The 26,139-nt window shown below is 41.8% G+C and overlaps 1 protein-coding gene across 6 annotated transcripts in view; it reads right to left on the bottom strand.

Moving 5' to 3' along the window:
- Positions 1-26,139, bottom strand: part of AZIN1 (antizyme inhibitor 1) — a 58,155-nt gene that overhangs the window by 14,118 nt on the left and 17,898 nt on the right. For 5 of the 6 annotated variants that reach the window (XR_006288116.1, XM_037889841.2, XM_037889843.2 and 2 more), the window contains 4 exon segments: positions 9,971-10,168; positions 6,628-6,801; positions 6,137-6,309; positions 1,542-1,676 (listed from right to left, as the gene is read on the bottom strand). Coding sequence is in view for 5 of the 6 variants with exons in the window: in XM_037889841.2 (XP_037745769.1) it covers positions 1,542-1,676; positions 6,137-6,309; positions 6,628-6,801; positions 9,971-10,072 (584 nt within the window). In the remaining variant the exon portion in view is untranslated. 6 annotated transcript variants of the gene reach the window in all.

The following is a 26,139-nucleotide window of genomic DNA, read 5'->3' as shown; positions in this document are numbered from 1 at the left end:
AGCTTAACATATAATAAAATGCAAAAATCTGAATAAATGTGATAGAAAATGGTGAATGATGCAGTTCTAGATGATTTTCTAGATTAATATTTTTACTTGTGATGTTTGTCAAACTACATTTCAATGGAAATTGGAATTCAATTAAAAATGCACAAAGCTTTTTAAAATTAGTTAAAAATACCTTAAATGTGCCGAATACATAAAGTTTATCAAAACATATTTTGCATTTAAAACGGATTTATAAACAAAGGAAGTATCTGCAGTTAGTGAACTGAACTAATTGTTTCTGGTCACGTCCTTCAGGATTTATAAGTAGTTCATCTCATCCTCAGACACCTCATTTTTGTATATTGGAAGAGCCGAAGAAGCTTCTCTGCTTTTTCAGCTCCCAACTGGTTTCTCAAATTTGAATGAATTAGTCATTAAACTGAACTAACTGAATAAACTGAAATGAAGAAAATATTCTCTCTGTACTTGCAGAAGCAGCTAATGCTGTCAAAAGCTGGTTTAGCATTTCAACACACACTGGTTCCAGGTGCTTAGCCAATGACTTCCATTAGTTCAGTGTTTTGACTTTCTTTAAAACTTTGGCAGCAAACATATACTGCTTGAATTTTTTTAAATTTAATTTTAATACTTTAAGAGATTATAGTAAGTTTAGGCATTAACATACATTGCCAACTTCAATTTTAAATAGGTTCATTTATTAAATAATAATGTATTTAATTTAAAAAATCCAATTTGTTTAGGTTAAAAAATAGATTTTTTTAACCCACCCCCGGTGACTGTAAAGGAATATTCCTCTTATTTTGATTGTTTCCTTAATCTATCAAACATGTTCATTAGTGTTCCACAAGTTTTTTCAGCAGTTGAAAGCGTACAGACAATTTGTGCATCGATTTTTGATCAGTGTGATATGAGAATTTTTCATCTTTGTGTATCTAGCTTACTCTAGATTTAAGAACCACAGGTCACTCAGTTTAGGAAGACTAAAAACACTTCAAGAAGATCCTCTGCCATCTACAGGTCAAAAACTAAAATTACTAGAACTCTGAATTTGAAGTGATTACTATGGACATCACTAAAAACTTTTCATAGTTAAATCTTACAGCATTATCTCACCTAGTATCTGTACTGATTTTCCCACACTTAACTACTGGCTTTTATCAGTTCAACTGTTTATTTTTCTATGCAGAGTTAGACAGATAAAAGCTAATCACTGGAAAGCACAACAGCAAGAGTGGGGAAGTCAGTGGATGAAACGCTCCAGCAGTTTTTCTGACGACAGCAGAAGGGATTTCACATTCCCACTATGGATTGCATTAAATTCACTTTATGTAGCTCAAATGCAGTTACTTTTCTGTTTCATACTGATTTGAATGCTTAAATGTCACCAAAAATTCTCAAATGATGCAACTGGATTTTATATTGTTCCCTATAAGGAAAGGAGAATAAACTGGCACAATAAAAAATAGTTTGAGTTAAATCTAAGTTTGAGTATTTAATATTACACATAAAGGGAAAATGAAAAAGCTACTCACTTAACACCAACTATTTGGACTTCAAGCTCCTTAGCACATTCCATGAGGTGCCTACAGCTCTTCAGCATGGTGCCAAATTTCATGTTCATCTCCTCAGCTCCACTAATGTCTTCTGTGGCAATACGTAGTAAGAGCCTAAGAGAAGGGGAAGATGATTGGGGCACAGTTGGTTTACACCATCATCAGCACATGTGAAGCCTGAAGACTGTCAGAAGTATGTTGATTATGTTGTCAGTACTCCAGCTCCATCGATGGATGAGTCAAGTGAACCTAATAAAAACAATCCTGTACAGAGAAAAAACTAGCAATTAGGGGCTAAAACATGGAGCCAACAAGGAAAAGGGATTTGGAAATGCAGCAACTAAGACTCTGTTGTAGCAGCAAGAGTCTGTTGGGTGCTGTAATAAAGAAAGGGTTACCGTCTCATAAGGAGTGCTTGCTCAAAAGCTGCTCTTTAGTGACAATGGGATTGCTTCTCTCCAGCCCTTTCCTCCTGGCTGGCAGGAGGAAGAGTGCCCTGGGATTCCCTTTGGAGCCTGCTGTGTTTCTCTTCTTACATCAGCCTTGTCTGGTAGAAGTCTGATACATGTAGAGACCCCTCCCATCCCCCCATCTCCACTGGCAGTTGGACTGGGTGCAAGGGGTGTTCCATTCCCTCCCCCATTACTTCCTAGTTGCCTGTGAGAAGGAGGCTGCTGTCTGAGTGCCATTTCTCCTCCTCCAATGGGTCTCACATATCAAAGCTAGAAGACCTATTAACTCAGTCTTTGGCTAGAGCATAGGTGGCTAATTTCTTGTGGCTTCGTGAGCTGAGTCTCATTAGTTGATATTTAATCAGTCTTGTTATGCTTTAATTGCTGTGGAGTGGTAATTTGATAAGACATGCCTATCAAAACCAGAGAATGTACAAACAAGATTATATTAATACAAACTCACTCAACGTCAGCTAAAAGGGTCAATGATTCCATTTTCAATCCCAAGTGAGAAACACCATCAAACATAAAAAGCCGCATTTTGCACTAGCTGAAGGTTGGCTGGTGAAGTCCAAGCACCCTATGCAGAGTGAACTGCAGTAATCCAATCTGGAGATGAAAAAGACGTGGATAACTGGCAAGTTCTACATCTGAAAGGAAAGATCACAGTCTCCTTGCCAAGCAAAGATAAGCACACTGTTGGCTACTACCAGTGATGTGATAATCTAACAGCTGCCAAAAATTTAATGGAACCCTCAAATTGCAAACATTTACAAAAGACAGTTTAAAGGTGTATGCCGGGGGGGGGGTGTGTGTGTGTGTGTGTGTGTCATCTAACTTCCATTTCTTCCATGTGTGCCCTTCAGCATCCTTGCTCGTCATTTATGCCATTTGTTACTGCTGGCATTTCACTCATTTTGGATAATTAAAGTAGACTGGCCAGTTTCATTTCCTGGTTCTCTTTCACCAGCACAAACGCTTCAGAGGAATTTTTTAAAAATCATTTATCAAAATTAAACAATTTTAGTTATACAGTATTCCGTAATAACATTTGGACAAACCTATATATTCGGCCTAGTTATTTGACAAAATCAAATCCTTTGAATTCATCATATGAAAACTCCAAAAGTATATCTATTTTTGCACACTACAGCTTAAGTAGCACCAAGGTTAGCCTGAAAACATTTGTTAACCAAGACTACATATGCCATACTGAACTGACAAGTTTTCATGACAGCATTATAAAGCATCAGTAAAGATTTTCTAGCGAAAACAACTGTACAAGATAAAAAGAGAAAACTACTTTACCTTGTAATTCTGCTCTTCTCAAAATATCTTGCAGGATTCTCACACCTGGGTCTCAGCTGGCTAAAGTGAGGCTGGAGGAAGTCCAAGATCTTGGTGCTTTTTGGCCCTTAAAGGCAATGGTAGTGGGTAGGAGCATGAGCCATTCTTTCCCTACCAGAGGTCACATGACACCCTGAGCTTAATTACTGCCTTTGGATTCTTTCAGTCAATTCCAGATTTTAGCAAAATGTGAAGGCTCCGCAAAGAAAAATTCGCCAATCACAAAACAAAATGATTAGAAGAAAAGAATGCTTCAGAAGGCTGAATAGTAAAAGCATCAAAATCTGAGAAACCAACACTTCAAAAAGGTTCCTCTTCAAACATCGACAGAGATGGATGAAAATCTTCAGAGAAGAAGTACAATTTTCTGTGCAGGATTCTCTCCAGGAATGCAAGTAACTAGAGTCACATGATTGGAACAGGCAGCAAAGGCAAGTCAATGGAAAAATATGAAATTATTTTTGAAGTACACAAAGAAGGTATAAGATAACTCCCAAAAGGAAAACCAGGCTTATCACTTCAGACTGTTGGACAAACACAACGACTTCAAAAGTTTAGCCAACTCAGGTGAAATCCAGAAAGAAATAAAACTATATAGTAAGAGAATTTGGACTCACAAGTTGTACAGGATTTATACTCCAAAATGGGATTTCTTCCTGTAAGCTGAATCTAAGCAACTGCTTTGTACATGCATGGAGCAAGCATCATGTAGCAGTCTTGTACACTGCTAGAAACATCCACGAGGAAGACAGCACAAGCCACTCTGACTCTGATTGAATGATCCTTTAACAGGGCCTTTAGCTTATAAAGGCTTTCACATACACCTGCTAGCTACCATCACCCACATCAAAGGCTGTCTGCACCAGATGCCAGCCCAGGTCCATGCCCTCCTGCACTAAGATTATTTATTTACCTTAAAGAGTCCTGGCATTTTGTCCAAAGAGACTGACTGAACCAGGGCAGAGGCCTTTTTTCAAAAGTCAGTCTGTCCTTTAGCATGATGAAATATCAGTTCTTCACGGTCAAAGGATCCAACTGTGCACTAGTAAACCTTTGTCCAAAAGAATCTTAGTACTGAAGCTCAGGATCACAATGAACAGTCTTTGTTCCAGCCATGGTCACCTCAACCACAAGCTCATGTGGGGATGGGGCAGGGCAGAGAGAAGGGAAACTTAGCTGAAATACACTTCTTGACTGTCTGACAGGGACAACAGTCTGGGCAGCCTGATACTTCTTCACCAGCTGGACCCAAAGAGGGTGCAATGGTACCACAAGCCTACTGGATGGAGGTGAAAGTCTTGATTATAGCCTTTGAAGATTCCTGAACTGGCACTAACTCAAACTAGCCAACTTAGCCAGTTTTTCAAGAAACTGGAGGAAGCCAGTTCCTCCCACAGTCTTGCTAACCTGCTGCTGCTCTGCAGTGGAAATGTATTTGCCATTAGTTGGTGGTCAGCTTATCTGATTCCAAATAGAAGCCATGTCATCCTGATCACCACCCTGCTCCCACTATAGTGATCTATCTAACACGCTAATGGAGCATAGACAATACCACAGAAGTCATCTACGCTGCTTTTCTTAAGACCCTTCAATTGCATGAGGTACCTATGTCAAAGCCAATGCTTCATGCACCAGCTCAGTGTGAGTGTAGTCTCTGTGCAGACGGTGCTCTGATTGTGTGAAGCGCCACCAGGTCTCAATGCAGGGTGGGAGATAAGCACTGAAGGGAATACTGTAGCCTCTGGGACAGCCTGAGAGATAACCAGGAGGGATGTGGCAAGATCCCAAACACGTACCATCACAGAATCTCCCCACATCCATCTCCAAGATGTGAACCTGAACAGAGTCGGGTGCTTTGGTAGTGATATGTCAGGCAACTTGTTTCTTGGTGTTTCCTGTTGAAATTTACATGGAAGCAACGCCTTGTTCACCAATGTGAAGCATAGTACTGTTCACTTCAAGTACTAACTCGCAGTGTCTTGGGAGGCTTGGACCATAGGCGAGCCCCAAGCTATGAATGGGAATGATGCAAGATGCTTTGAGGGGAAGCTCTCTCACACTGGGTTTGGAGGGAAGTGGAATCTGTACCAATGTGGGTGGCACTAACGGAACTCCAGCCCTCAGCAGCTGAAGCAGACTCAGGTTTATGATTGAGTGATTTCTCTTTTGAAGTACTCTGAGCCATGGCTGGGGTATCTCAAGAAGGGACTGAAGGCAATACCCATTACTCTTAATTCGCTTGTGACATCTGCAGGTGTATCTGACACCACTACACAGCACACCCAAATCCCAGGCAGAAGATTCAGTGTATGCGGTCATTTGTTGACAATTGAAGCTGTTGGGAGTCAAGTAAATGGATGACATCCTGAAATAAAACACTGAAGCCATGCAAAGCAAGACTACTTGTAGATGAAGAGAAGCTGAGGCCTCAAGGCAGGTGCCAATGTACTGAAATTAAACTGCCAGAATACTGAAGTGAAAGTTGGGCCCCCAAAGCCAAAGTTCCCCCCAGGTTCTCCTGAGCATAGGAAGTTCCACCTGTTATGCTAGGAAGCTGAGACCCAGAAGAGAAAATCCTGCAACAAAATATCTTTAGAGAAACACTGCTACGCCAGAGCCAAGGTTGGACAAAATACATGCAAGTAAACTGCATTAAAAAACCCACATGCTTCTCTTGCTTCCAGGTAAACAGACAAACCATACCACAGCCAAAGTTAAATTCCCACAACAATAAGAGAAACTAAGATTTCTCTCTCTTTTCAATGCAACACTTACTTAGCACTTGGATGGTTACGTGCAATTTTCTTTAATTCACTTTCATTGTCACAAGTCATGATGTTTACCCCAGCTTTCGCTGCATATTTTATCTGAGAAGCTTGCTTGCAAGGATTTGTATATATAATGTTTTCAGGAGCAATGCCCAAGTCTTGTACCAATGCCATTTCAGACTGAAAAACAAGACAGTATTAAAGTGTTAAGACACAAGTCAAATGAGTTTCAGTAGTGAATTTATCTTCAATTTATGTGGGGATATATAGCTCAAATAAGGTTTTCTTCTAATTAAACTGTATATTATAAGCTGCTTCAAGAGTACAAAATGGAATTGCTATACTAAATCATAATGAAGGTTTTACAGTTTAAGGCAAAGAATGTGTCCGCATGGTAACTAACACCAAGAGCAGAAGTTTTATACAGGACAGATTTAATGAACTCCAGGATAGAGGGTAATTTGACAGGCAAACAGGATATACAGAACAAACACTCACTTTACTAGAACATGCAAACCCAATTCCAAGAGCTGCCAAAATCTCAAGTACACCTGGAGTGGAATTGCATTTTACAGTGTAAAATGGTTTTACTGGTGCCATCACATTCTGCCATTCGTTGTGTTTCTTCAGAAGCTTTCCAAGATCACCAACAAAAAATGCATTTTTTCCAGTCTATAAACAAAGGACAGTAGAAAAATAAAAATCATGTATCTATAATGGTGGACCTGAAGTCAAAGCAAAAATATCCTATGACGCACAAATATCTCATGTTTATTAGGTCAAAGAATGACTGGGAATCATAGGTTATATATTTTTTATTCTGCCATTTGCTTAATGTATGACCGTGGACAATTCTTTTGACTTCTGAGCCACAATTTACCCAAATTTAAAATGAAGGCAATACCTACTCCTTCAAAGAAGTTGTTAAAATTATTTACATAATACTTTAGAATTCCTTGGATGAAAGGCCCTACCTTAAATGCCTAGTATTATGGCTTTTGCAAGAACTATATTTAAGGTAACAACTATATTTAAGGTAACAAAATATTTCCATTACAAGCACTTCTTTAAAAAAAAAAAAAAAAAAAAAAGTCGTCAACTTTCTTGAGCAGGGCCAGGGCCATAGCATCAGAGAAATGTAGGACTGGAAGGCACATCGATAGGTCATCTAGTCCAGTCCCCTGCACTGAGGCAGGATTAAGTATTTATCATGACTAGGGCTCCGTGTCTGTCACGGAGGTCATGGAAGTCACGGATTCAGTGACTTTCTGTGACCTCCGTGACTTCTGCAAGGGCCAGTGTGGCTGACCCCAGAGCAGCCGAAGCAGCCGACTCTGGGGACAGCTACTCAGGTGGCCTCCAGGACAGCCACACCAGCTGCTGCGGTCCGCTGACTCCTGGATGCCTTGCCTCAGCCACCCCCCCGGATGCTTCCCCCCCAGCAACACCCCACCCCCCCAGCCTCAGCCACCCCCCCAGATGTCCCCCAGAAGCGCCCGCCCCAGATTTAGTCAGAGGTATTTTTAGTAAAAGCCACGGACAGGTCACAGGCCGTGAATTTTTGTTTATTGCCCGTGACCTGTACATAACTTTTACTAAAAATAACTGTGACTATGTCGTAGCCTTAATCATGACCATCCCTGGCAGAACTTTGTCTATCCTTATCTTTAAAACATCTAGTGATGGAGATTCCAAAACTTTCCTAGGTAATTGGTTCCAGTGCTTAACTACCCTTAAAATTAGAAAATTTTTTCCTAATGTCTAATATAAGTCTGCCTTGCTGCAATTTAAGCCCATTACTTCTTGTCCTGTCCTCAGTGGATAAGGAGAACAATTTATCACCCTCTTCTTTGTAACAACCTTTTATGTACTTGAAAACTTTTATGTCCCCCCTCAGTCTTCTCTTGACTAAACCCAATTTTTTCAACCTTTCCTTGTAGGTCAAGTTTTCTAGACCTTCAATAATTTTTGTCATTCTCCTCTGGACTTTCTCCATTTTATCCATATCTTTCCTGTGGAGGCCTTTGCTGAGCAATTTAGTGCTGAGCAGTGTACTCCAACTGAGACCATAGCGCTGAGCAGAGTGGAAGAATTTCTTCTCACGTCTTGCTTACAACACTCCTGCTGCTATGTCCAAGAGTGATGTTCACTTTTTTGGTAACAATATTACAATGTTGACTCATTTAGTTAGTGATCCACTATAACCCCCAGATCTTTTTCTGCAGTACTCCTTCCTAGGCAGCTGTTTCCCATTTTGTATTTGTGCAATTGATTATTCCTTCCCAAATGTAGTACTTTGCACTTGTCCTTACTGAATTTCATCCTATTTCTTTCAGACCATTTCTTCAATTTGTCCAGATCATTTCGAATTCTAATCCTATCCTCCAAAGTGCTTGCAATCCCTCCCAACTTGGTATCATCTGCAAACTTTATAAGTGTACTCTCTATGCCACTAGGCAAATTTATGAAGATATTGGCTAGAACTGAACCCAGGACAGATCTCTCCTGCAACCCATTTGATATGCCTTTCCAGTTTGACTATGAACCATTGATAGCTACTCTCAGAGTACGATTTTCCAACCAATTGTGCACCCACCTTATAGCAGATTCATCTCTAGGCTAAATTTCCCTAGTTTGCTTATGAAGAGATCATGTGAGACAGTATCAAAAGTCTTACTAAAGTCGAGATATGACATCTACTGCTTTCCCCCCTCCACAAGCCTTGTTACCCTGTCAGAGAAGGATATTAGGTTGGTTTGACGTGATTTGAGGTTCTTTCCCCCATCTATCTGAGGCATCAAGATTATAATTACAATTCTATACAAGAATCTATACTAAAAGTACATTAAGGTTCTAAAGTCAAGCACTCAAAAGTTAGGAAAATGCCAGGTCACCTATGCCATACCTAAGAGTTAACCAGGTTGCACATTAAAGAACAGGGTTCTATTCTGAGCTCTGCCACAGATGGCCTTGTGCAACACTTCCATTACCCCTTTATGCTGTCTGCCTGCTTTTTAACATTGGGGTGTGAGACCTTGCTCAATAAAAAAAGTCTATGACATCACAGAATTAATAAAACTAGTCAGTAGAAGATCCAAGACTAGAACTCACTGTCTCCTCCTGGCTCCCAGTGCAGCATACCTTCCTCTAGGCTAAAGGAGGAGCTGCTGCTGTTGTTACCCCACCCTACCCCACCCGCTCTGTTCCTAGCATGTAGGAGGCTCATTGGGAACGGGGAGCATATACAGTGCACTTACCATATGTGGAGAAGGGCTCTGTGAGACTGCTCAGTGCAGATGGAATATAGAAATTTTAACAGGAAGACCCAAACAATCTCTGAGCACGTGCAAATGATTATTTTCAGAGGCTTATGAATCAGCCAAATCTGTGCAAATTTTCATGGGGGCAGTAAAAGTCACTTCTCTAACCCCAGCACTATATACTGACCAAACTTCAGGTCGCTGCTCCAAATCCCATAGCTAAAGCTCTTCATAGGAACAGCTGGAGAATTTTATTTATTTAACACTGGCAAAGCTATTTTCCCCACAACCTCATTCTTGGAAGTGGCTGACCAGGTTTTGCTCAAACTTTGCCAACAGAGAGCAAACATGGAAAATTTCAGCCCAAATGATTAAAATTCAGCAAAGTTATAAACAATTGGAAAGGGGTTTATAATTAAACAGGTTAGGCAAACTTAACTGTATGTGTCATTGCCATCTTGCCTACAATACACTTGCTAGTCAAACAATTTGAAACTAGGAATTGAAAAATTTAAGTACTAGAAAATTATACACGAAAATTAATTCAGTTAAATTAGAAGGCATGGGTATCAAATACTTACAAGTGTATGTTCATAAACATAGTTGTCAATAACATCTCCAAGAGTTGCTCCTTCATCCAGCAAGCCAATGGAATAGTTTGCATCCTCAAGAAATCCTTTCATCTCAGCCGTATTCCGCAAAGCCGACAGTCATAAACCAAGAAACACAAGGGACAGGCCGCCAAGCCTTAGATCCGGGTCCTTAAATTATGCAACAAACTGCATAACAGAAAAAGAAAAGAAAAAAGAAGGTAAAATAAACCAGCTGATAGCAAACAGCACACATCAGCCCCCAAGGCTTCTATTTAAATTTACAACGGACCTTCCATTTTTGGTGTGCTGCAAATGATAAGACACTTATTAAATGAAGCTTTCTGCTCTGCTCCCTTCACTTACCATGGATCAAGAGAACGTGGGTCCTGCACAAAGATACTCTGAGAATTAGTAAAATTGTGTAAAATAAAATAAAACTGCCTTAAACTGATGCTAAACTTTGAGATGAGTCAGCTTTCATATTTTCTACTAGAAAGGCACTATTCTTACCTCTATTCAAATGGCTGAAATAGTTCCTATGAAAGTCCTGTTCTTGGAAGGGTCTCAGGCTGGACACACATTTATTTGTGTTTTGCGACAGGAATTCAAAATGTACTGCTCTGGATTATACAAATTATTAAAAATACTCGTAGATAAACCGTAAAACCGAAACGTGGGTGGGTGGAAGCTTGTTTTCAGTATTGTTGTAGCGTGTTGGTCCCAGGATATTAGAGACAAGTCGGTGAGGTAATCTCGTTTATTGGGCCAACTTCTGATGGTGAAAAAGACAAGCTTTTGATCCGTACAGAGCTGTGTGTGACTTGAAAGTATGTCTCTTTCATCAACAGAAGTTGGTCCAATAAAATATATTACCTCATCCACCTTGTGTGTGGAAGCACAGTTCAATGTCCAGAGTGTCATCAGCACTGGATGTGCTTTATCATCTTAACAGTTGCAACCCCTTCTGTGTTATTCCTTACGTTTGGAGACAGATGTGTATACAAGGCTTTCAATAGTGTGCTTCTTGCTGAGGCCTGGTCTACACGAGAAAATTAGGTTGGTATAACTACATAGCTCATGGGTGTGAAAAATCCACACTCCTGAGGATGTAGAAAACGCTAGGTCGATGGGAGAATCCTGGCAACTGCCTCTTGGGGCAGTACCTACGCTGACAGAAGAACTCCTCCCATCGGCATAGGTAGTGTCCTCTCTGAAGTGCTACAGCAGTGCCACTGCAGTGTTTTAAGTGTAGACAACCCATATTCATGGAGGCCCTATCCGCAAGGAACCCCTGAGTCTACTGGAAACATGCTAGCATTAAGATTTGTTAGGCTGTTCCTATATTTTCCGTTCACAGTTTTGTTTTGAATTTAGAAAATACAAATGCATACCCATTTTATGCGGATATTAAATCCAGGAAAAAAAACTTGACTTTGTGCCATTCTAACTTTATCTACGGTCTTTGACATCTCTATTTCAGAAGAGCTAAAGATATCAATAGAATGGAAATAAGATCCGTGAAAAGCAGTTATTTAAGAAGCTTTAAAATTGTATAAGAACTATAACTGCATGTTTTAAAACTCATTTGTTGTGTTTGCTATGTTGCGATTAATAGTGACAGACTTCAAAATAAAATCACTGATGTAAGAAACATGCATTTGTTTGTCTTTTGTTTAATAATAAAGTCTGTATTGACAGTTAAAAAAATTTTCTGAACAAGGTGCATCAATTCAATTTAACAAAGTGACAATTTGGGTCAAGAAGGGCCCTGAATAACTAAAAAATATTTTTTTATTAAATATATGCAATGTATTAATATGGGGGTATGTGAGATAAGGCCAAGTAATTTCATGTAAAAATGTGCACATGGCTGAGAACTACCAATTGCTCACTGGATCATCCCATCAGTCTTACTTGCTTAATAGGCTGAACTAGTTTAATCCTGCTTAAAACAGTCTGTTAGAACCCTTTGAGATTTTAAAGATTAACTGTCCAGCTTTCCATTTTTTCAGATCCCAGACTGGAGCTTATAAAAATTGTCTGGCTACCACTTTTACGTGAACATTGTGGATATTCCCCAAAATCTCTGGTTGAAGATGTCACACTGATTAGGAAAAAGAAAAGGAGTACTTGTGGCACCTTAGAGACTAATAAATTTATTTGAGCATAAGCTTTTGTGAGCTACAGCTCACTTCATCAGAAACATTTAGTGGAAAATACAGTGGGGAGATTTATATACACAAAGAACATGAAACAATGGGTGTTACCATACACACTGTAAGGAGAGTGATCAGGTAAGGTAAGCTATTACAAGCATTCTTACAACTACAATACCCACCTGCTGAAGTGAAGAAACAGACTGACAGAGCCAGAAGAGTACCCAGAAGTTACCTACTACAGGAACGGCCCAACAAAGAAAATAACAGAACACCACTAGCCGTCACCTTCAGCCCCCAACTAAAACCTCTCCAACGCATCATCAAGGATATACAACCTATCCTGAAGGACGACCCAACGCTCTCACAGATCTTGGGAGACAGGCCAGTCCTTGCTTACAGACAGCCCCCCAACCTGAAGCAAATACTCACCAGCAACCACACACCACACAACAGAACCACTAACCCAGGAACCTATCCTTGAAACAAAGCCCGTTGCCAACTGTGTCCACATATCTATTCAGGGGACACCATCACAGGGCCTAATCACATCAGCCACACTATCAGAAGCTCGTTCACCTGCACATCTACCAATGTGATATATGCCATCATGTGCCAGCAATGCCCCTCTGCCATGTACATTGGTCAAACTGGACAGTCTCTACGTAGAAGAATAAATGGACACAAATCAGACGTTAAGAATTATAACATTCATAAACCAGTCGGAGAACACTTCAATCTCTTTGGGCACTTGATTACAGACCTAAAAGTGGCAATTCTTCAACAAAAATCTTCAAAAACAGACTCCAACGAGAGACTGCTGAATTGGAATTAATTTGCAAACTGGATACAATTAACTTAGGCTTGAATAAAGACTGGGAATGGATGGGTCATTACACAAAGTAAAACTATTTCCCCATGTTTATTCCCCCCCACCCCGTTCCTCAAATGTTCTTGTCAACTGCCCACCCTGATCATCACTACAAAAGTCCCCCCCACCCCCGGCACTCCTGCTGGTAATAGCTCACCTTACCTGATCACTCTCGTTACAGTATTTAAGGTAACACCCATTGTTTCATGTTCTCTGTGTATATAAATCTCCCCACTGTATTTTCCACTGAATGCATATGATGAAGTGAGCTGTAACTCACGAAAGCTTATGCTCAAATAAATTTATTAGTCTCTAAGGTGCCACAAGTACTCCTTTTCTTTTTGCGGATACAGACTAACATGGCTACTACTCTGAAAACTGATTAGGAAAAAGCTGAGAGCTTTCTGGAAAGATATGCTACTTTGCTTTGAAATAAAAGCTTTGTAGATTTTAATAACGGTTCTGGGAACAATTGTACAGAAGCTGCAATAACCAAATGAAAAGAACCCATTGTTTCAAATGTCAGCATTTTCCTATATTTGGGGTCCTAAGTAAAGCACCAAAAGCTATATTTCTACCAAGGGGTTTAAAAAAAAAAAAACCATCACAAAACATGGTTGATCTGTTTCCAAAAGTTAGTAAGATAACTATGACTTCAGGTGGCTTGAAGACCACTGTACTATTCCTGGGGGAATTCTTCACCACTGCACATGAGCAGAATTAATTTCCCCACAGATTTCTTTGCTTCCCCGCTGAAAAATGACTTTCTGATGGGGAAGCAAAGGGAATCTGCAAAAGTCGTCATGTGCCACTCCCCAGCAGCGCGGGTGCGTTGTTTTGGGTGCCCAGAGCAGCCATCTGAGAAGTAAATCGGGGGGGGGGGAGGGGGCAGGGCAGGGCTGGGGATGCTCCAGCCAGTGGCTCCTACCCTGTGCCAGGCTCAGCTGTTAATCCTGGCTGGGCTGGGCTGGGCCTTCCTCTTCTCCTGCAAGGAGCAGCCACGGCCGGGTCAGACCCATCCCCAGAAACCTTCCCTCCCCCCGCTTCCTGCCCCCATTGCTCCTCAGTCAAGGGGGGCGAGGAGTCACTGTATAAGGAGCTGCTCCCCCATCTGCCCAACCCCCATACATCTGGGACCTCCCCCATATACAGATCCCCCACACAGAACCTCCTGCACCCAGGCCCCACCCTCCCAGCATCTGGACCCTCACCCCTGCACCCAGACTGTCCCTGCACTCAAACTCCCACTCTGACAAACTCCACCCCAGATCTCCATCCAGACTGCCCCTGGCACCCAGACCCCCCCACCAAGCCACCTGCACCCAGATTTCCCCACACAGAACCTCTCACCCCACACCTGGATCCCCTCCCACTTGCACCCAGCTGGGCTGAGCCTTCCTTCCTATTCCTAGTGTACCTGGCATGGAGGGGCAGGGCCCCGGAGTGTTTCTGGGGCAGGCCTAGCCCTTGTGCTGTTTCAGGGATGGGTGCAGCCTCACCACTGAGTCCGTGTCCCAGGGAGGAGGGGACAGGGCTGCAGGGTGATCTCCTATCTCCGTGCTTGCATTGGGGAGCACAGGCTACTACCATGTTGGAGCCATCATATTTATTTATTGACAAATAGAGTTTGCAGAATTTTAAAATACTGGGTGCAGAATTTTTTTTGGGGGGGGGGGGCACAGAATTATATCAGGAGTACACTGTACTAGCCCCTTTACCCTTTCCCCAGAAAGGATACTGGGAAATGAAATGTAAAACCAATTTCGCGAATCCTGCTTAGTAAGGTTATGAAAACAACACTGCTAGTATCTCACGCCATCTTTGAGAAGGACAACTTCTATATGCAGTTCAACTTCTTAGCATTTTAATCTGGTGTATGGAAACAAATCATGGCCTTGATTTACATGCTTTCTATTTGGACTTATTTTAAAACTATATGGTCAGAAAAGTGCCTTGAAAAAAAAACCTGTACCTTCTTATCTGGCATACCTGCCCTGGTACATACAGCTTATCTGAGATTTCTACTTTTGTGAGCCCTGCAGGGCCAAAACAACTACAGGAGAGCGAGATGGATACCCTGATTAGCATCAACAGAATTATTTACTAAGTTCTCAGCTGTAGAAACCTCACTACAGGTAATGGTGAGCCAGAAAGATAGTGGAAATGTCTATCAGATCAGGTTCAGTTTGGCAATTAAAAATTTACCTTTAACCTCAGCACATTTGATTTGGAATCAATAACACCAATATGGAACACCAGAATACTGTTTACATAGCTACTATGCACAATGCAGTAGCATTTTAAACACCCCAGCAATATCGTGGACTTGACAGTTAGCCAGTGTCCTAGGCAGGAGCCCATGAACCCATTTTCAGACCACACGCAGAAGTTACAAGAAAACAACACTGGGAAGACTCTAGCTCAAATCTTCATTTTATTAAATTTGGTGTAGTTCTGGAATCTATTCAAGGACTGATGGAGAGAGGAAAAGCTATAAAAGGAGTTAAAATCACTTCCTTTGCCATTTCTCAACACTACAATTTAAGGCAAAACTAGTGTTTGACTGTTCTTTGAGATGTGTCCTTCTGTGTGTGTTCCACTGTAAGTGACTTCACAGCAGTATCCCTCATGGATGGCTGGGACTTTGGAGTGGAGTCTGTTACTACAGAGTACTGTGGAGTCGAAGATGGCATTGAAGGCCAAATCTCCAGTGATTGCATACTGTTCTGTGAAAGTGTGGACAGAGATCTAAGTCCCAGCTCTGCAGATTTCCAAGATAGGGGACATCTTTAAGGAATGCGACCAAGGTAGAAATTGTGGAGTGCATAAGGATTCCAGACAGAGGCAACAGTTTGCACCCAATAACAGTGATTAATGTAACACGAGACCCATTTGGATAGTCTTTGAGCCAATATGCACATTGGAAACTATACACATAAAATGATGGGATCTAAATTAGCTGTTACTGTAGAACTGATCAATGAAATAGTTTTTAATTGTTCACTTTATTAATATAACTTCATAAGCAAAGGTTTATGAATGAAACATTTATTCATAAACCAGGTATCCCAATAACCGGCTAATTGAGTTTCACTTTCAATCCAATGAAACTTGCACTGTTTCAACATTGTAACTTCTGCTCACTGTTTGTCATTCCTTACACTTGTCCATACTGTAACTCAGACTCCATTTTAAAATGCTCATTTCATTTTTGCAAAATCCTGCTGTAATCTTACTAGTTTAGATGTGTGAATGAGGTATGTATGGATGATGGAATCAACCTCCAGCCCCAGACTGTCCTGATGAAATAAAGTGTAAACACCAACGGCTGAAGATCCAGACAACAGCCCTGACAAAGCAAGAAGAGTCCACCCTAAAAAGAAAAGAACAAAAGTACAACGGAAGAAACATCAAAGCCAGGTCCCAGGCTGAAAGTCATATCTGCAGTTGACGGGTGATCAATCACACCGAACCCAGAGACAGCATGACACAGCAAGACCTACAGCCTCTGGATTCAAACTGAAGCCTACAAAAAGAATGGGTGAGATGGAAGACTTTGGAGGGTAATATTCTGCTGCCAACATGGAAGGGCATCAGTGCATGCCCAACAGAGACCCAGCCCTTCCTTGTGCCCGGCTTTCCTGGCCAGTTAGCCGCCACAAGCTACAAACCCAAGCCACAAACTCAAGCTACATTCAGGACTGGTAACTATCTAGCAGCTGCAGAACATTTGATATGTGTGTGTGTGTGTGTACATAGGTATTAGATATTAGTTATTGGTCATAATTCAAACTGTGTTATTATAATAAATGTGACGTCTTGTCTTATCCCCTGAAACGATCCTGTGCAGTTTTGTCTGTATAACATTACCACTCGAGAGAGAGCTTGGAGTCATTGTGGATAGTTCTCTGAAAACATCCACTCAATGTACAGCGCCAGTCAAAAAAGAGAACAGAATGTTGGGAATCATTAAGAAAGGGATAGATAAGACAGAAAATATCATATTGCCTCTATACAAATCCAAGACGGTTGGTAGCGATTGGAAGTCTAAAATAGTGAATGCCAGTGAAAATAAGGTAGGATCAGAGTCTAAAATAGGGAAAGAACAAGTCAAAAATTACTTAGACAAGTTAGATGTCTTCAAATCACCAGGGCCTGATGACATGCATCCTAGAATACTCAAGGAGCTGATTGAGAAGATAGCTGAGCCATTAGCAATTATCTTTGAAAAACCATGGAAGACGGAGGACATTCCAGAAGACTGGAAAAGGGCAAATATAGTGCCCATCTATAAAAAGGGAAATAAGGACAACCCAAGGAATTACAGACCAGTCAGCTTAACTTCTGTACCCAGAAAGATAATGGAGCAAATAATTAAGCAATCAATTTGCAAACACCTAGAAGATAATAAGGTGTAACGTAACAGTCAGCATGGATTTGTCAAGAACAAATTGTGTCAAACCAACCTGATAGCTCTCTTTGACAGGGTAACAAGCCTTGTGGATACGGGGGAAGCGGTAGAGGTGGTATATCTTGACTTTAGTAAGGCTTTTGGTACTGTCTCGCATGATCTTCTCATAAACAAACTAGGGAAATACAACCTAGATGGATCTACTATAAGGTGGGTGCATAACTGGTTGGAAAATCGTTCCCAGAGAGTAGTTATCAGTGGTTCACAGTCATGCTGGAAGGGCATACCAAGTAGGGTCCCACAGGGATTGGTTCTGGGTCTGGTTCTGTTCAATATCTTCATCAGTGATTTAGATAATGGCATAGAGAGTATACTTATAAAGCTTGTGGCTGATAACAAGCTGGGAGGGGTTACAAGTGCTTTGGAGAATAGGATTAAAATTCAAAATGATCTGGACAAACTGGAGAAATGGTCTGAAGTAAACTGGATGAAATTCAATAAGGACAAATGCAAAGTACTCCACTTAGGAAGGAACAATCAGTTGCACACATACAAAATGGGAAATGACTGCCTAGGAAGGAGTACTGCGGAAAGGGATCTGGGGGTCATAGTGGATCACAAGCTAAATCTGAGTCAACAGTGTAACGCTGTTGCAAAAAAACCAAACATCATTCTGGGATATATTAGCAGGAGTATTGTAAACAAAACAGAAGAAGTAATTCTTCCGCTCTACTCCACTCTGATTAGGCCTCAACTGGAGTATTGTGTCCACTTCTGGGCGCCACATTTCAGGAAAGATGTGGACAAACTGGAGAAAGTCCAGAGAAGAGCAAGGAAAATGATTAAAGGTCTAGAAAACATGACCTATGAGGGAAGATTGAAAAAATTGGGTTTGTTTAGTCTGGAGAAGAGAAGACTGAGGGGGGACATGATAATAGTTTTCAAGTACATAAAAGGTTGTTACAAGGTGGAGGGAGAAAAACTGTTGTTCTTAACCTCGGAGGATAGGACAAGAAGCAATGGGCTTAAATTGCAGCAAGGGCAGTTTAGGTTGGACATTAGGAAAAACGTCTTAACTGTCAGAGCGGTTAAGCACTAGAATAAATTGCCTAGGGAGGTGGTGGAATCTCCATCATTGGGTATTTTTAAGAGCAGGTTGGACAAACACTTGTCAGGGATGGCGTAGACAATACTTAGTCCTGCCTTGAGTGTAGGGATCTGGACTAGATGACCTCTCGAGGTCCCTTCCAGGTCCATGATTCCTATGTTATCCCCATATCTTGAATACTGCGTGCAGATGTGGTCGCCCCGATCTTAAAAAAGGTATACTGGAATTGGAAAAGGTTCAGAAAACGGCAACAAAAATTATTAGGGGTATGGAACAGCTTCCATATGGAGGAGAGATTAAGACTGGGACTTTTCAGCTTGGAAAAGAGACAACTAAGGGGGGGGGGAATATGATTGAAGTCTATAAAATCATGACTGCTGTAGAGAAGTAAATAAGGAAGTGTTATTTACTCATAACACAGGCACTAAGGGTTACCAAATGAAATTAATAGGCAGCAGGTTTAAAACAAACAAAAGGAAGTATTTTTTCATACAACTCACAGTCAACCTGTGGAATTCCTTGCCAGAGGATGTTGTGCAGGCCAAGACTATAACAGTATTCAAAAAAGAACTAGATATGTTCATGGAGGATAAGTCCATCAATGGCTATTAGCCAGGATGGGCAGGGATAGTGTCCTTAGCCTCTGTTTGCCAGAAGCTCGGAATGGGTAACAGGGAACGGATCACTTGATGATTACCTGTTCTGTTCATTCCCTCTGGGGCACCTGGCATTGGCCACTGTCAGAAGACAGAATCCTGGGCTAGATGGACATTTGGTCTGACCCAGTAGGGCCGCTCTTATGTTCTTATGGTATTGCAGAGCCTTTGGATCTTTCTGCAAGCAAAAGGAAGAGTTTAAAGGACCTCCTGAAGTCCTTAGTTCTGTCAAAGTAGAATGCTAGTGCTCTTCTAAAATCTAGCATATTCAGAATGGCCTCCTTGTTGTCATAATGTGGTTTTAGGGAAAAAACAGGAAGATGGATCTGTTGATTCATATGGAAAGTCGAGGCAACTTTAGGGAGAAACTTGGGATGCGGCCTTAAAGTTACTTTGTCTTTTAAAAAAAGACCATGTATAGTAAGTGTGCTATTAGGACTGCTATTTCTTCTATGCACCTAGCTGAGGTGGTGATGGCCATTAGAAATGCAGTCTTCATGTACAGGTGTTGAGAGAGCAAGTTGCCGTGGGCTCAAACGGAGGTCTGGTCAAAGCTCTGAGAACTAGGTTACGATCCCAGGTTGGAGTGGGTGGGTCTCACTGCCATGGAGACCAAGTGGGCCACTGAATCAGCTGTATCCGGCGCCATCTATAGTGCTGTTCTGGCTACTAACTGACCATCTCTGACAATGTCCTGAACCTGCTCCTTGTGTGTGTCTGGTAAAATGTCCAGAAACACTGAAAGAAAAGGAGTACTAGTGGCACCTTAGAGACTAACAAATTTATTTGCAGCTCACGAAAGCTTATGCTCAAATAAATTTGTTAGTCTCCAAGGTGCCACTAGTACTCCTTTTCTTTTTGTGAATACAGACTAACACGGCTGCTACTCTGAAACCTGTCAGAAACACTGAGTTTCCCATAATTAATACGATCATATTTAGCCATGATAGCTCAGTAGATTGCGACTCTAAACTGCAATGTTGCCAATGAATATGCCTTCCTCCCAAAGAGATCTAGCCTTTTCTGATCCTCACTGTATGGGGTCTACTTGGTATGCTGTTGCTTGCCTCGTGCATTAACCACACCCACTATGATGGAGCTGGGTTATGGATGCTGAAACAGGAACTCTGCCTCTTTGGGAGGCATGTAGTATTTTTGTCAGCTCTTGTAGGTTGGTGCAATGGAGATTAGTGTCCACCAGATGACTTTGGCAGGATCTAGAATTGCTTCATTAATTGGGAGGGCAATTTTAGATGAGGAGGTGGTGTGCTGAATATCTACCAGCTTGTGATGTGTATCTGGCACCTACTGTAGAGGAATCTGCAGCTCATCCGCCACCCTCTTAGTAAGGTCTTGGAAGTTCATGAAATCATGAGCTAATGATGGGGGGGAGGCACATCACAACCTCATCTGTTGAGGACTAGGAGAAGTAGCTTCCCCTTCGAGCCCTTCTTCCTGTTCCTCAAAAGGTTCCTCCTCCTCTGGTTCAGGGGTTCTGGACAGTGACACTGTAGGAGACCATCTGACAGACTCTCTCTGAGACACTAGTCACCTGCAGAGTATGGGATCTGTACATCGCTCAAGGATCCCAATATGGCCATGGGTTGGGGAAAGGGCATAGGTGGTGGGAGTGCCCAAGGGGGCCCAAACCAAGAACAGAGGTCAGCTCAACGAAACTGAAGAGGATCCTTGTATTGTGACGGGAGGCCAGGGAAATTATATCCTCCTGGTCACTGTCCGACTCCTTACTGGGTAAGGGTGGTGCTGACTGTGGTATTGGTGGTACACAGCCCAGTGCTGAGGGAGGTTCCAGGCAGTGGGATGTGCTCAGTACCAGGGACTAGTAACAAGTAATGGGGATTGCTGTTCCTCCCCAACTGTCAGGTCTCTAGGGTACCGGAACTCTTGTGGTACCGTTGGCTCACTCAGTACCACAGAGGAGTGTCCATAGTATGTTGTCAGTACCAATTCTTTGGAAGGTGCATAGCGCTCCCTAGACCAAAGGTTTTCTCAGTGCTGCTCCTTTAGAGGCAGTATGGTATTTTTTATTTTTTTTTTTGTCCTTAGAGGGGGGTAATGCTGCCTCAAAGACTCTAGGTGGTGTGGCAGAGCTCACAGCAGAGGCACCCTGCTGTTTCTGGATACTGTGCTTTGGAGCCACTGGTACCGAGGTGGTTGATCACACTGGGGAACCCTGCTGGCTGGCCAACTCAGTTTGGGGAGTTGGAGCCCTTTTTTCCCCCACAAGCCTTTTGGGGGGGAATCTGCTGTTTTTTCCCCCCACAATTCTACTGCCTTTGAAGTTGAAGGCTCCAGAGATGAGCCAGGGTCAGCACCAGAACCCTCCGGAGGGTGAAGTGCCTTCTCCATAAGGAGGAGTTTTAACTTCAGCACCTGGCTCTTGTAGGACCACAACTTTAGCTGATGGCAGAGGGAGCACTTTGAGGGATATAGGACTCTCCCAGTCACCAGACACAGTGAGAGTGTCCGTTACAGGAATCAACTCCTTGCAGGAGAGGCACCTCTTGAAGCCAAGGATAGGAGGAGAGGGGAACGATCCTACTCTCGCAGTGAGGACTGCAGAAGAAAGTTGTCTCCCCCCGCCTTCCTTTTAAAGTGGAAGAACTTAGAGAGGATCTTCTAAATACCCAAAGGGAGGGTGGGCGGAGAGAGAAATAGTCCCAGACAGGGCAGGGAAACAAACGAAAGTTTTTTCCTTCCTTCCCTTTTTTTTTTTTTAAATCCCAAGAAGGTAAAAAAGGAAACACTAACAAAATCCAACTACTTATGCTAATAACACAGATAAGAAAGGGATAACTGTTTGTTGAGGCCAAAGGCAGTCAAGAAGGAACTGGAGGGGGGAGGGGTCGTCTAGGAAGTGCTAGGTAACCTTGAGGCAGACCATGAGGGAGGGAGGGAGGGAGCGAGCGAGCATGTGGGGGCTGAACTGACACTGCAACCTAAAATCTCCGATAAGAGGTGCAGGGGTGCAGATATACCTATAATAGAGCACCCACAGGGACACTACTTGAAAAAGAAGCTGCATGTTTAAACAACTGATGAAGTTGAGTACAAATAGGAGAAAGAGGGCTTTTCTTCATTCTCAGGTTAGTACATTAATTAATTGCTCAAATTACGCATAGTTTTTCTAAATTAGCTGTCTAATACTTGAAAATGGGCAAGTTTAAAAAAGAAATGCAGGCCAGGTTTTATAAGACACTATATTTTTTTTCTTTCAATTAAGAACATCTGATATGCTGAAGGTTATAGTGTATCATCTCTACTTTAAGTTATGCTTGAGTAAGACCACTGAATTCTGAAAATGAAAACCAATTACTGTAAAGTCAGGAGGCAAAAAAAGGGACTTTTAGGAATGAACAGTTAATTAACATTTCATATACAATAGGCATTTAAAGTGTATTTAAAGAAAAAATTAAATCACTAAACAGCAATTCCATCCCCTCTCCTTCACAGGTGCACAGGCTCCCCAGGCAGCAGAACAGATGTACATTTGTTTGGAAAAGGGGCAAGTTTCCAGGAGCTGCTCACTACTTATGTGGCATATAGCTTTGCAGCAGCTCCTACGCAGCAGACAGTCGAGTGGATTCTCTGCTGCACTGATCCTTCTGTGGATGACAGTTAGCGGGAACACAGCTTCAACTGTTGGGTTTCAGTAGCCTCAGAGGAACAGATCTGTCCAACACTCAAGCTGACTCTTCATTTTAGGATTTATCCCTTAATTAGCTTTTAGGGAAAAAAAGCTCAGATTTTGTCAAGAGTTATTGTTCATGTGTGTTTTCTAACACTCTCAGCCTTGGTCCAACTCTGCTCTCATTGAAGTCAACCATTGGGAGAGCAGAGTTAGGCTAACTGCTTCATACTTTGACAATACAGGCTGGGATTTTTAAATTTAATCAAGGTGGTGGCGATGTTTAGTAGTACAAACTAAGCTCAGTGGACAGATTTCTTCAAATCCCCTTCTCCCCCCCCCCACCCACCCACCCCCGCCAACACAATTAGATGGAATCAAAGATGACAAGATAGCTGGGAGGGAGGGAGGGGGCAAAAATGACAAACAGAAGGAGGAAACAGGGGTTTAGCTCTTAATTTTAATCTTTTTCTGCACCTCACTCTGAACAACTTGGGCAGAAACCACCATTCCAAACTATGAAGTGAAAGTTTTGCTTGGAATGTTGAATTACCATAAAAGTCACATAAATGTAATGTGTTGGCAGTAACAATACCCTCTTTACCCCACAAGTGTCACTCTTCAGACAAAATCGTTTGAGGCAGACCCAACTACCATCAACTGAGCACTATAAAAGACAGCCACATAGCCATGTAATTGCTCCCTTTGACGTAGGTGTTAAACAATGAAGAGCCTGGGGATCCCTAGATTAAAAACTTTCAATTATTGATACATTAAAAATGTATCTTAATGTAAAATACTTAAATACTGCTGTTAGAATACAAATATCTGAAAGCCAAAGAAGTTAAAATTCAGTTTTACTTTGAAAAGCAATTCAAACCAAATATTTGTTTATTGTATCTGAGTGTCCATAAACTGTAAACTAAGGCATTTATTTATTTATTTATTTAAACTGACAGCACTGGATACGCAGCCTATGCTCTAAAACAAGTTAAGGTGGTTTCCTTCTTTGATATATATCACCTGAAAGCTAGCTAGAAAATAGAAATCACTTCCCACCAATCCCCTCCCCCACCATCAAACCTATGGGGTTGGTTTTTTGTCTGTTTGTGGGTTTTGGTGGTTTGTTTGTTTGTTTTTTTGGGGGGGGGGGGGAATAAGCTTGAACCACAACAAAATGGTCAAAAAATGCAAAAAAAAATTCACAGGAAGATGTTTCAAGAAAAAAAAATCCATTTGGGGAGAACCAAACTGGAATTTTTCAGCTTCCTAACAAATGAAATTGAAAAGCGCTTACAGCCAGGCTGCCAAAGATGCAGAGAGCCGGGGTACAGAGCCTCCCCTCTAGCTCCAGGGCTAGAGAGGCAAAGGTCAGTCTCTGCCACAGCTGTGAGAGAGGAGGGAGTCTGAGAGACCAAGTCAGGGTGCTCAGCCTTGGCACCTGTTCTGGAAACCGTTTATCAATTTCACTCACAGAAATTTAAATTGACAAAAGCCTTTGAGGCCTAAAGCCAGGGAACCGTCATTTTGATTTTCCTGACAGAAAAACCCAAAACTTTTCAGAAAAGTTGAAACTTCCCACAGAAAATTTTAATTTGGCAAACAGGACATTTTTTGTCACAAGAGCATTCTGATGTAATTTTTCTGATGCGCTGTAATCAGTATCAGGGGCTTTGCAGGCTAAGCTAGGTTCTCAGTAACAACTTTCAACTCCATTGGCTTCAGTTCAATTACAGAGGTAACAGATTGGAAGTTTAGCAAACACGTCTGTTGATGCACTAAGAGGAAGAGAATTCACCTTACATCACTAGCTGTGTTAATTCTGCAGAGCTAACAAGTAAAAACCAGCAAAAGTATTATCACTAAAGCCAGAACATATGACTGGATATAGCCAAGGAGCTATTCTGTTGAGTCAGGAAGTGCCGTTAGACCCTGGTTTTACATAGTAAAACCCAGACTACAAGATTATACAAGAAACTCCAAACATTGAAATATATATATAAAAATCCCTGTTTAAGATACTCCAGACCACCACTACTCTGCCATTCTGTGCATCTTCCGTATACAAAAAAAGATTCTGGTACTTCAGTTAACTGAATTTCCCCATTAACAAGGCCATGGGAACATGTGGGGTCACACTCCACTTAGGCCAGGTCTGCATAAATAAACTAGATCACCATGTAAAGTGCAGCAATTTAATTACTGAACCAAAGCATCTACACTGCTTTGTTATGCTGGTTTAAGGCATCTGTATTGTTAATCATTGCATCCACACAGTTCTCTCTCTGCACTTGTCCATATTAACTCGTAAGTACTCTGGGCAGATCTCTCATGGCACAATGTTCCACCACTCTGCTCTGATTTTTCTTGCAGTGCAGTGTGTGATGCCTACTGAAAATTACAAGAATTCTGGAACTGGGGTTCGAACCAACAGACTCATGACTCCTACCCAGCATCCATTAATTTTGCCAGTGCCATTTTCCAATCTGTCAGGCAGAACAGATGAACCCCTGTGCTATGACAGTCAATATAAATAGGATGATACACATGCACCTGGAGTTGTGCAGACAGATGGATTCAGCTCTGCAGATTCATAGGGCTTTGGATGATGCGGAAATACAGCTAAAAAGAGGAGGAGGAGGATTAAATCAAGCAGTTACTTCTGCACAGCATTTATACAGAGCAGCTTTATTTGGTGGAGTGCTGCTTCTAGTTTCAGCCAACTCTCACTTGGTGAGATGAAATATTGATGCAGAACTGAGATGACCAGCAGTGGCTGCAGAACTTCACAGGGAGAAAGGCCACTTTCCTAAAGATCTGTACAGAGCTTGCTTCAGAGCTGCGAGAGCAGCAGAACACCAATATTAAGAGCTCCCCTCACTGTGAAGAAGCATGTGGCCATCACCTTCTGGAAATTCACCACCCCCGACTGCTAACAGGTCAGTAGTTAACCAGTTTGATGTTGGCAGATCAACTGTTGGGGCTATTCTGATCAGGTTTCCAATGCTGTGAGGGTGCTGCTGTGCTATGTAATGAATCTTGACAAGGCAAAACCCACAAACAGGAGTTTGATGACTTTTCATGGATGGAGCTCCTGAATTGCATATGGGCTATAAATGGGATCCACCTGCCTATTTTTTGCCCCTCCCACACTGAAACAAAGACCATCAACAGGAAGAGGCATTTCTCCATGCTGCTGCAAACATGGTTGATCACCATGGAAGATTCATCAATATTCATGTGCAGTGGGTTGGAGGTCCATAATGCCAGGATATTTAGAAATTCAGGCCTCCTTGCAGGAATAGG

This window comes from Chelonia mydas, chromosome 2 (assembly GCF_015237465.2).
Source record: "Chelonia mydas isolate rCheMyd1 chromosome 2, rCheMyd1.pri.v2, whole genome shotgun sequence".
Taxonomy (NCBI): domain Eukaryota; kingdom Metazoa; phylum Chordata; order Testudines; family Cheloniidae; genus Chelonia; species Chelonia mydas.
This window is presented reverse-complemented; position numbering and strand designations above follow the sequence as displayed.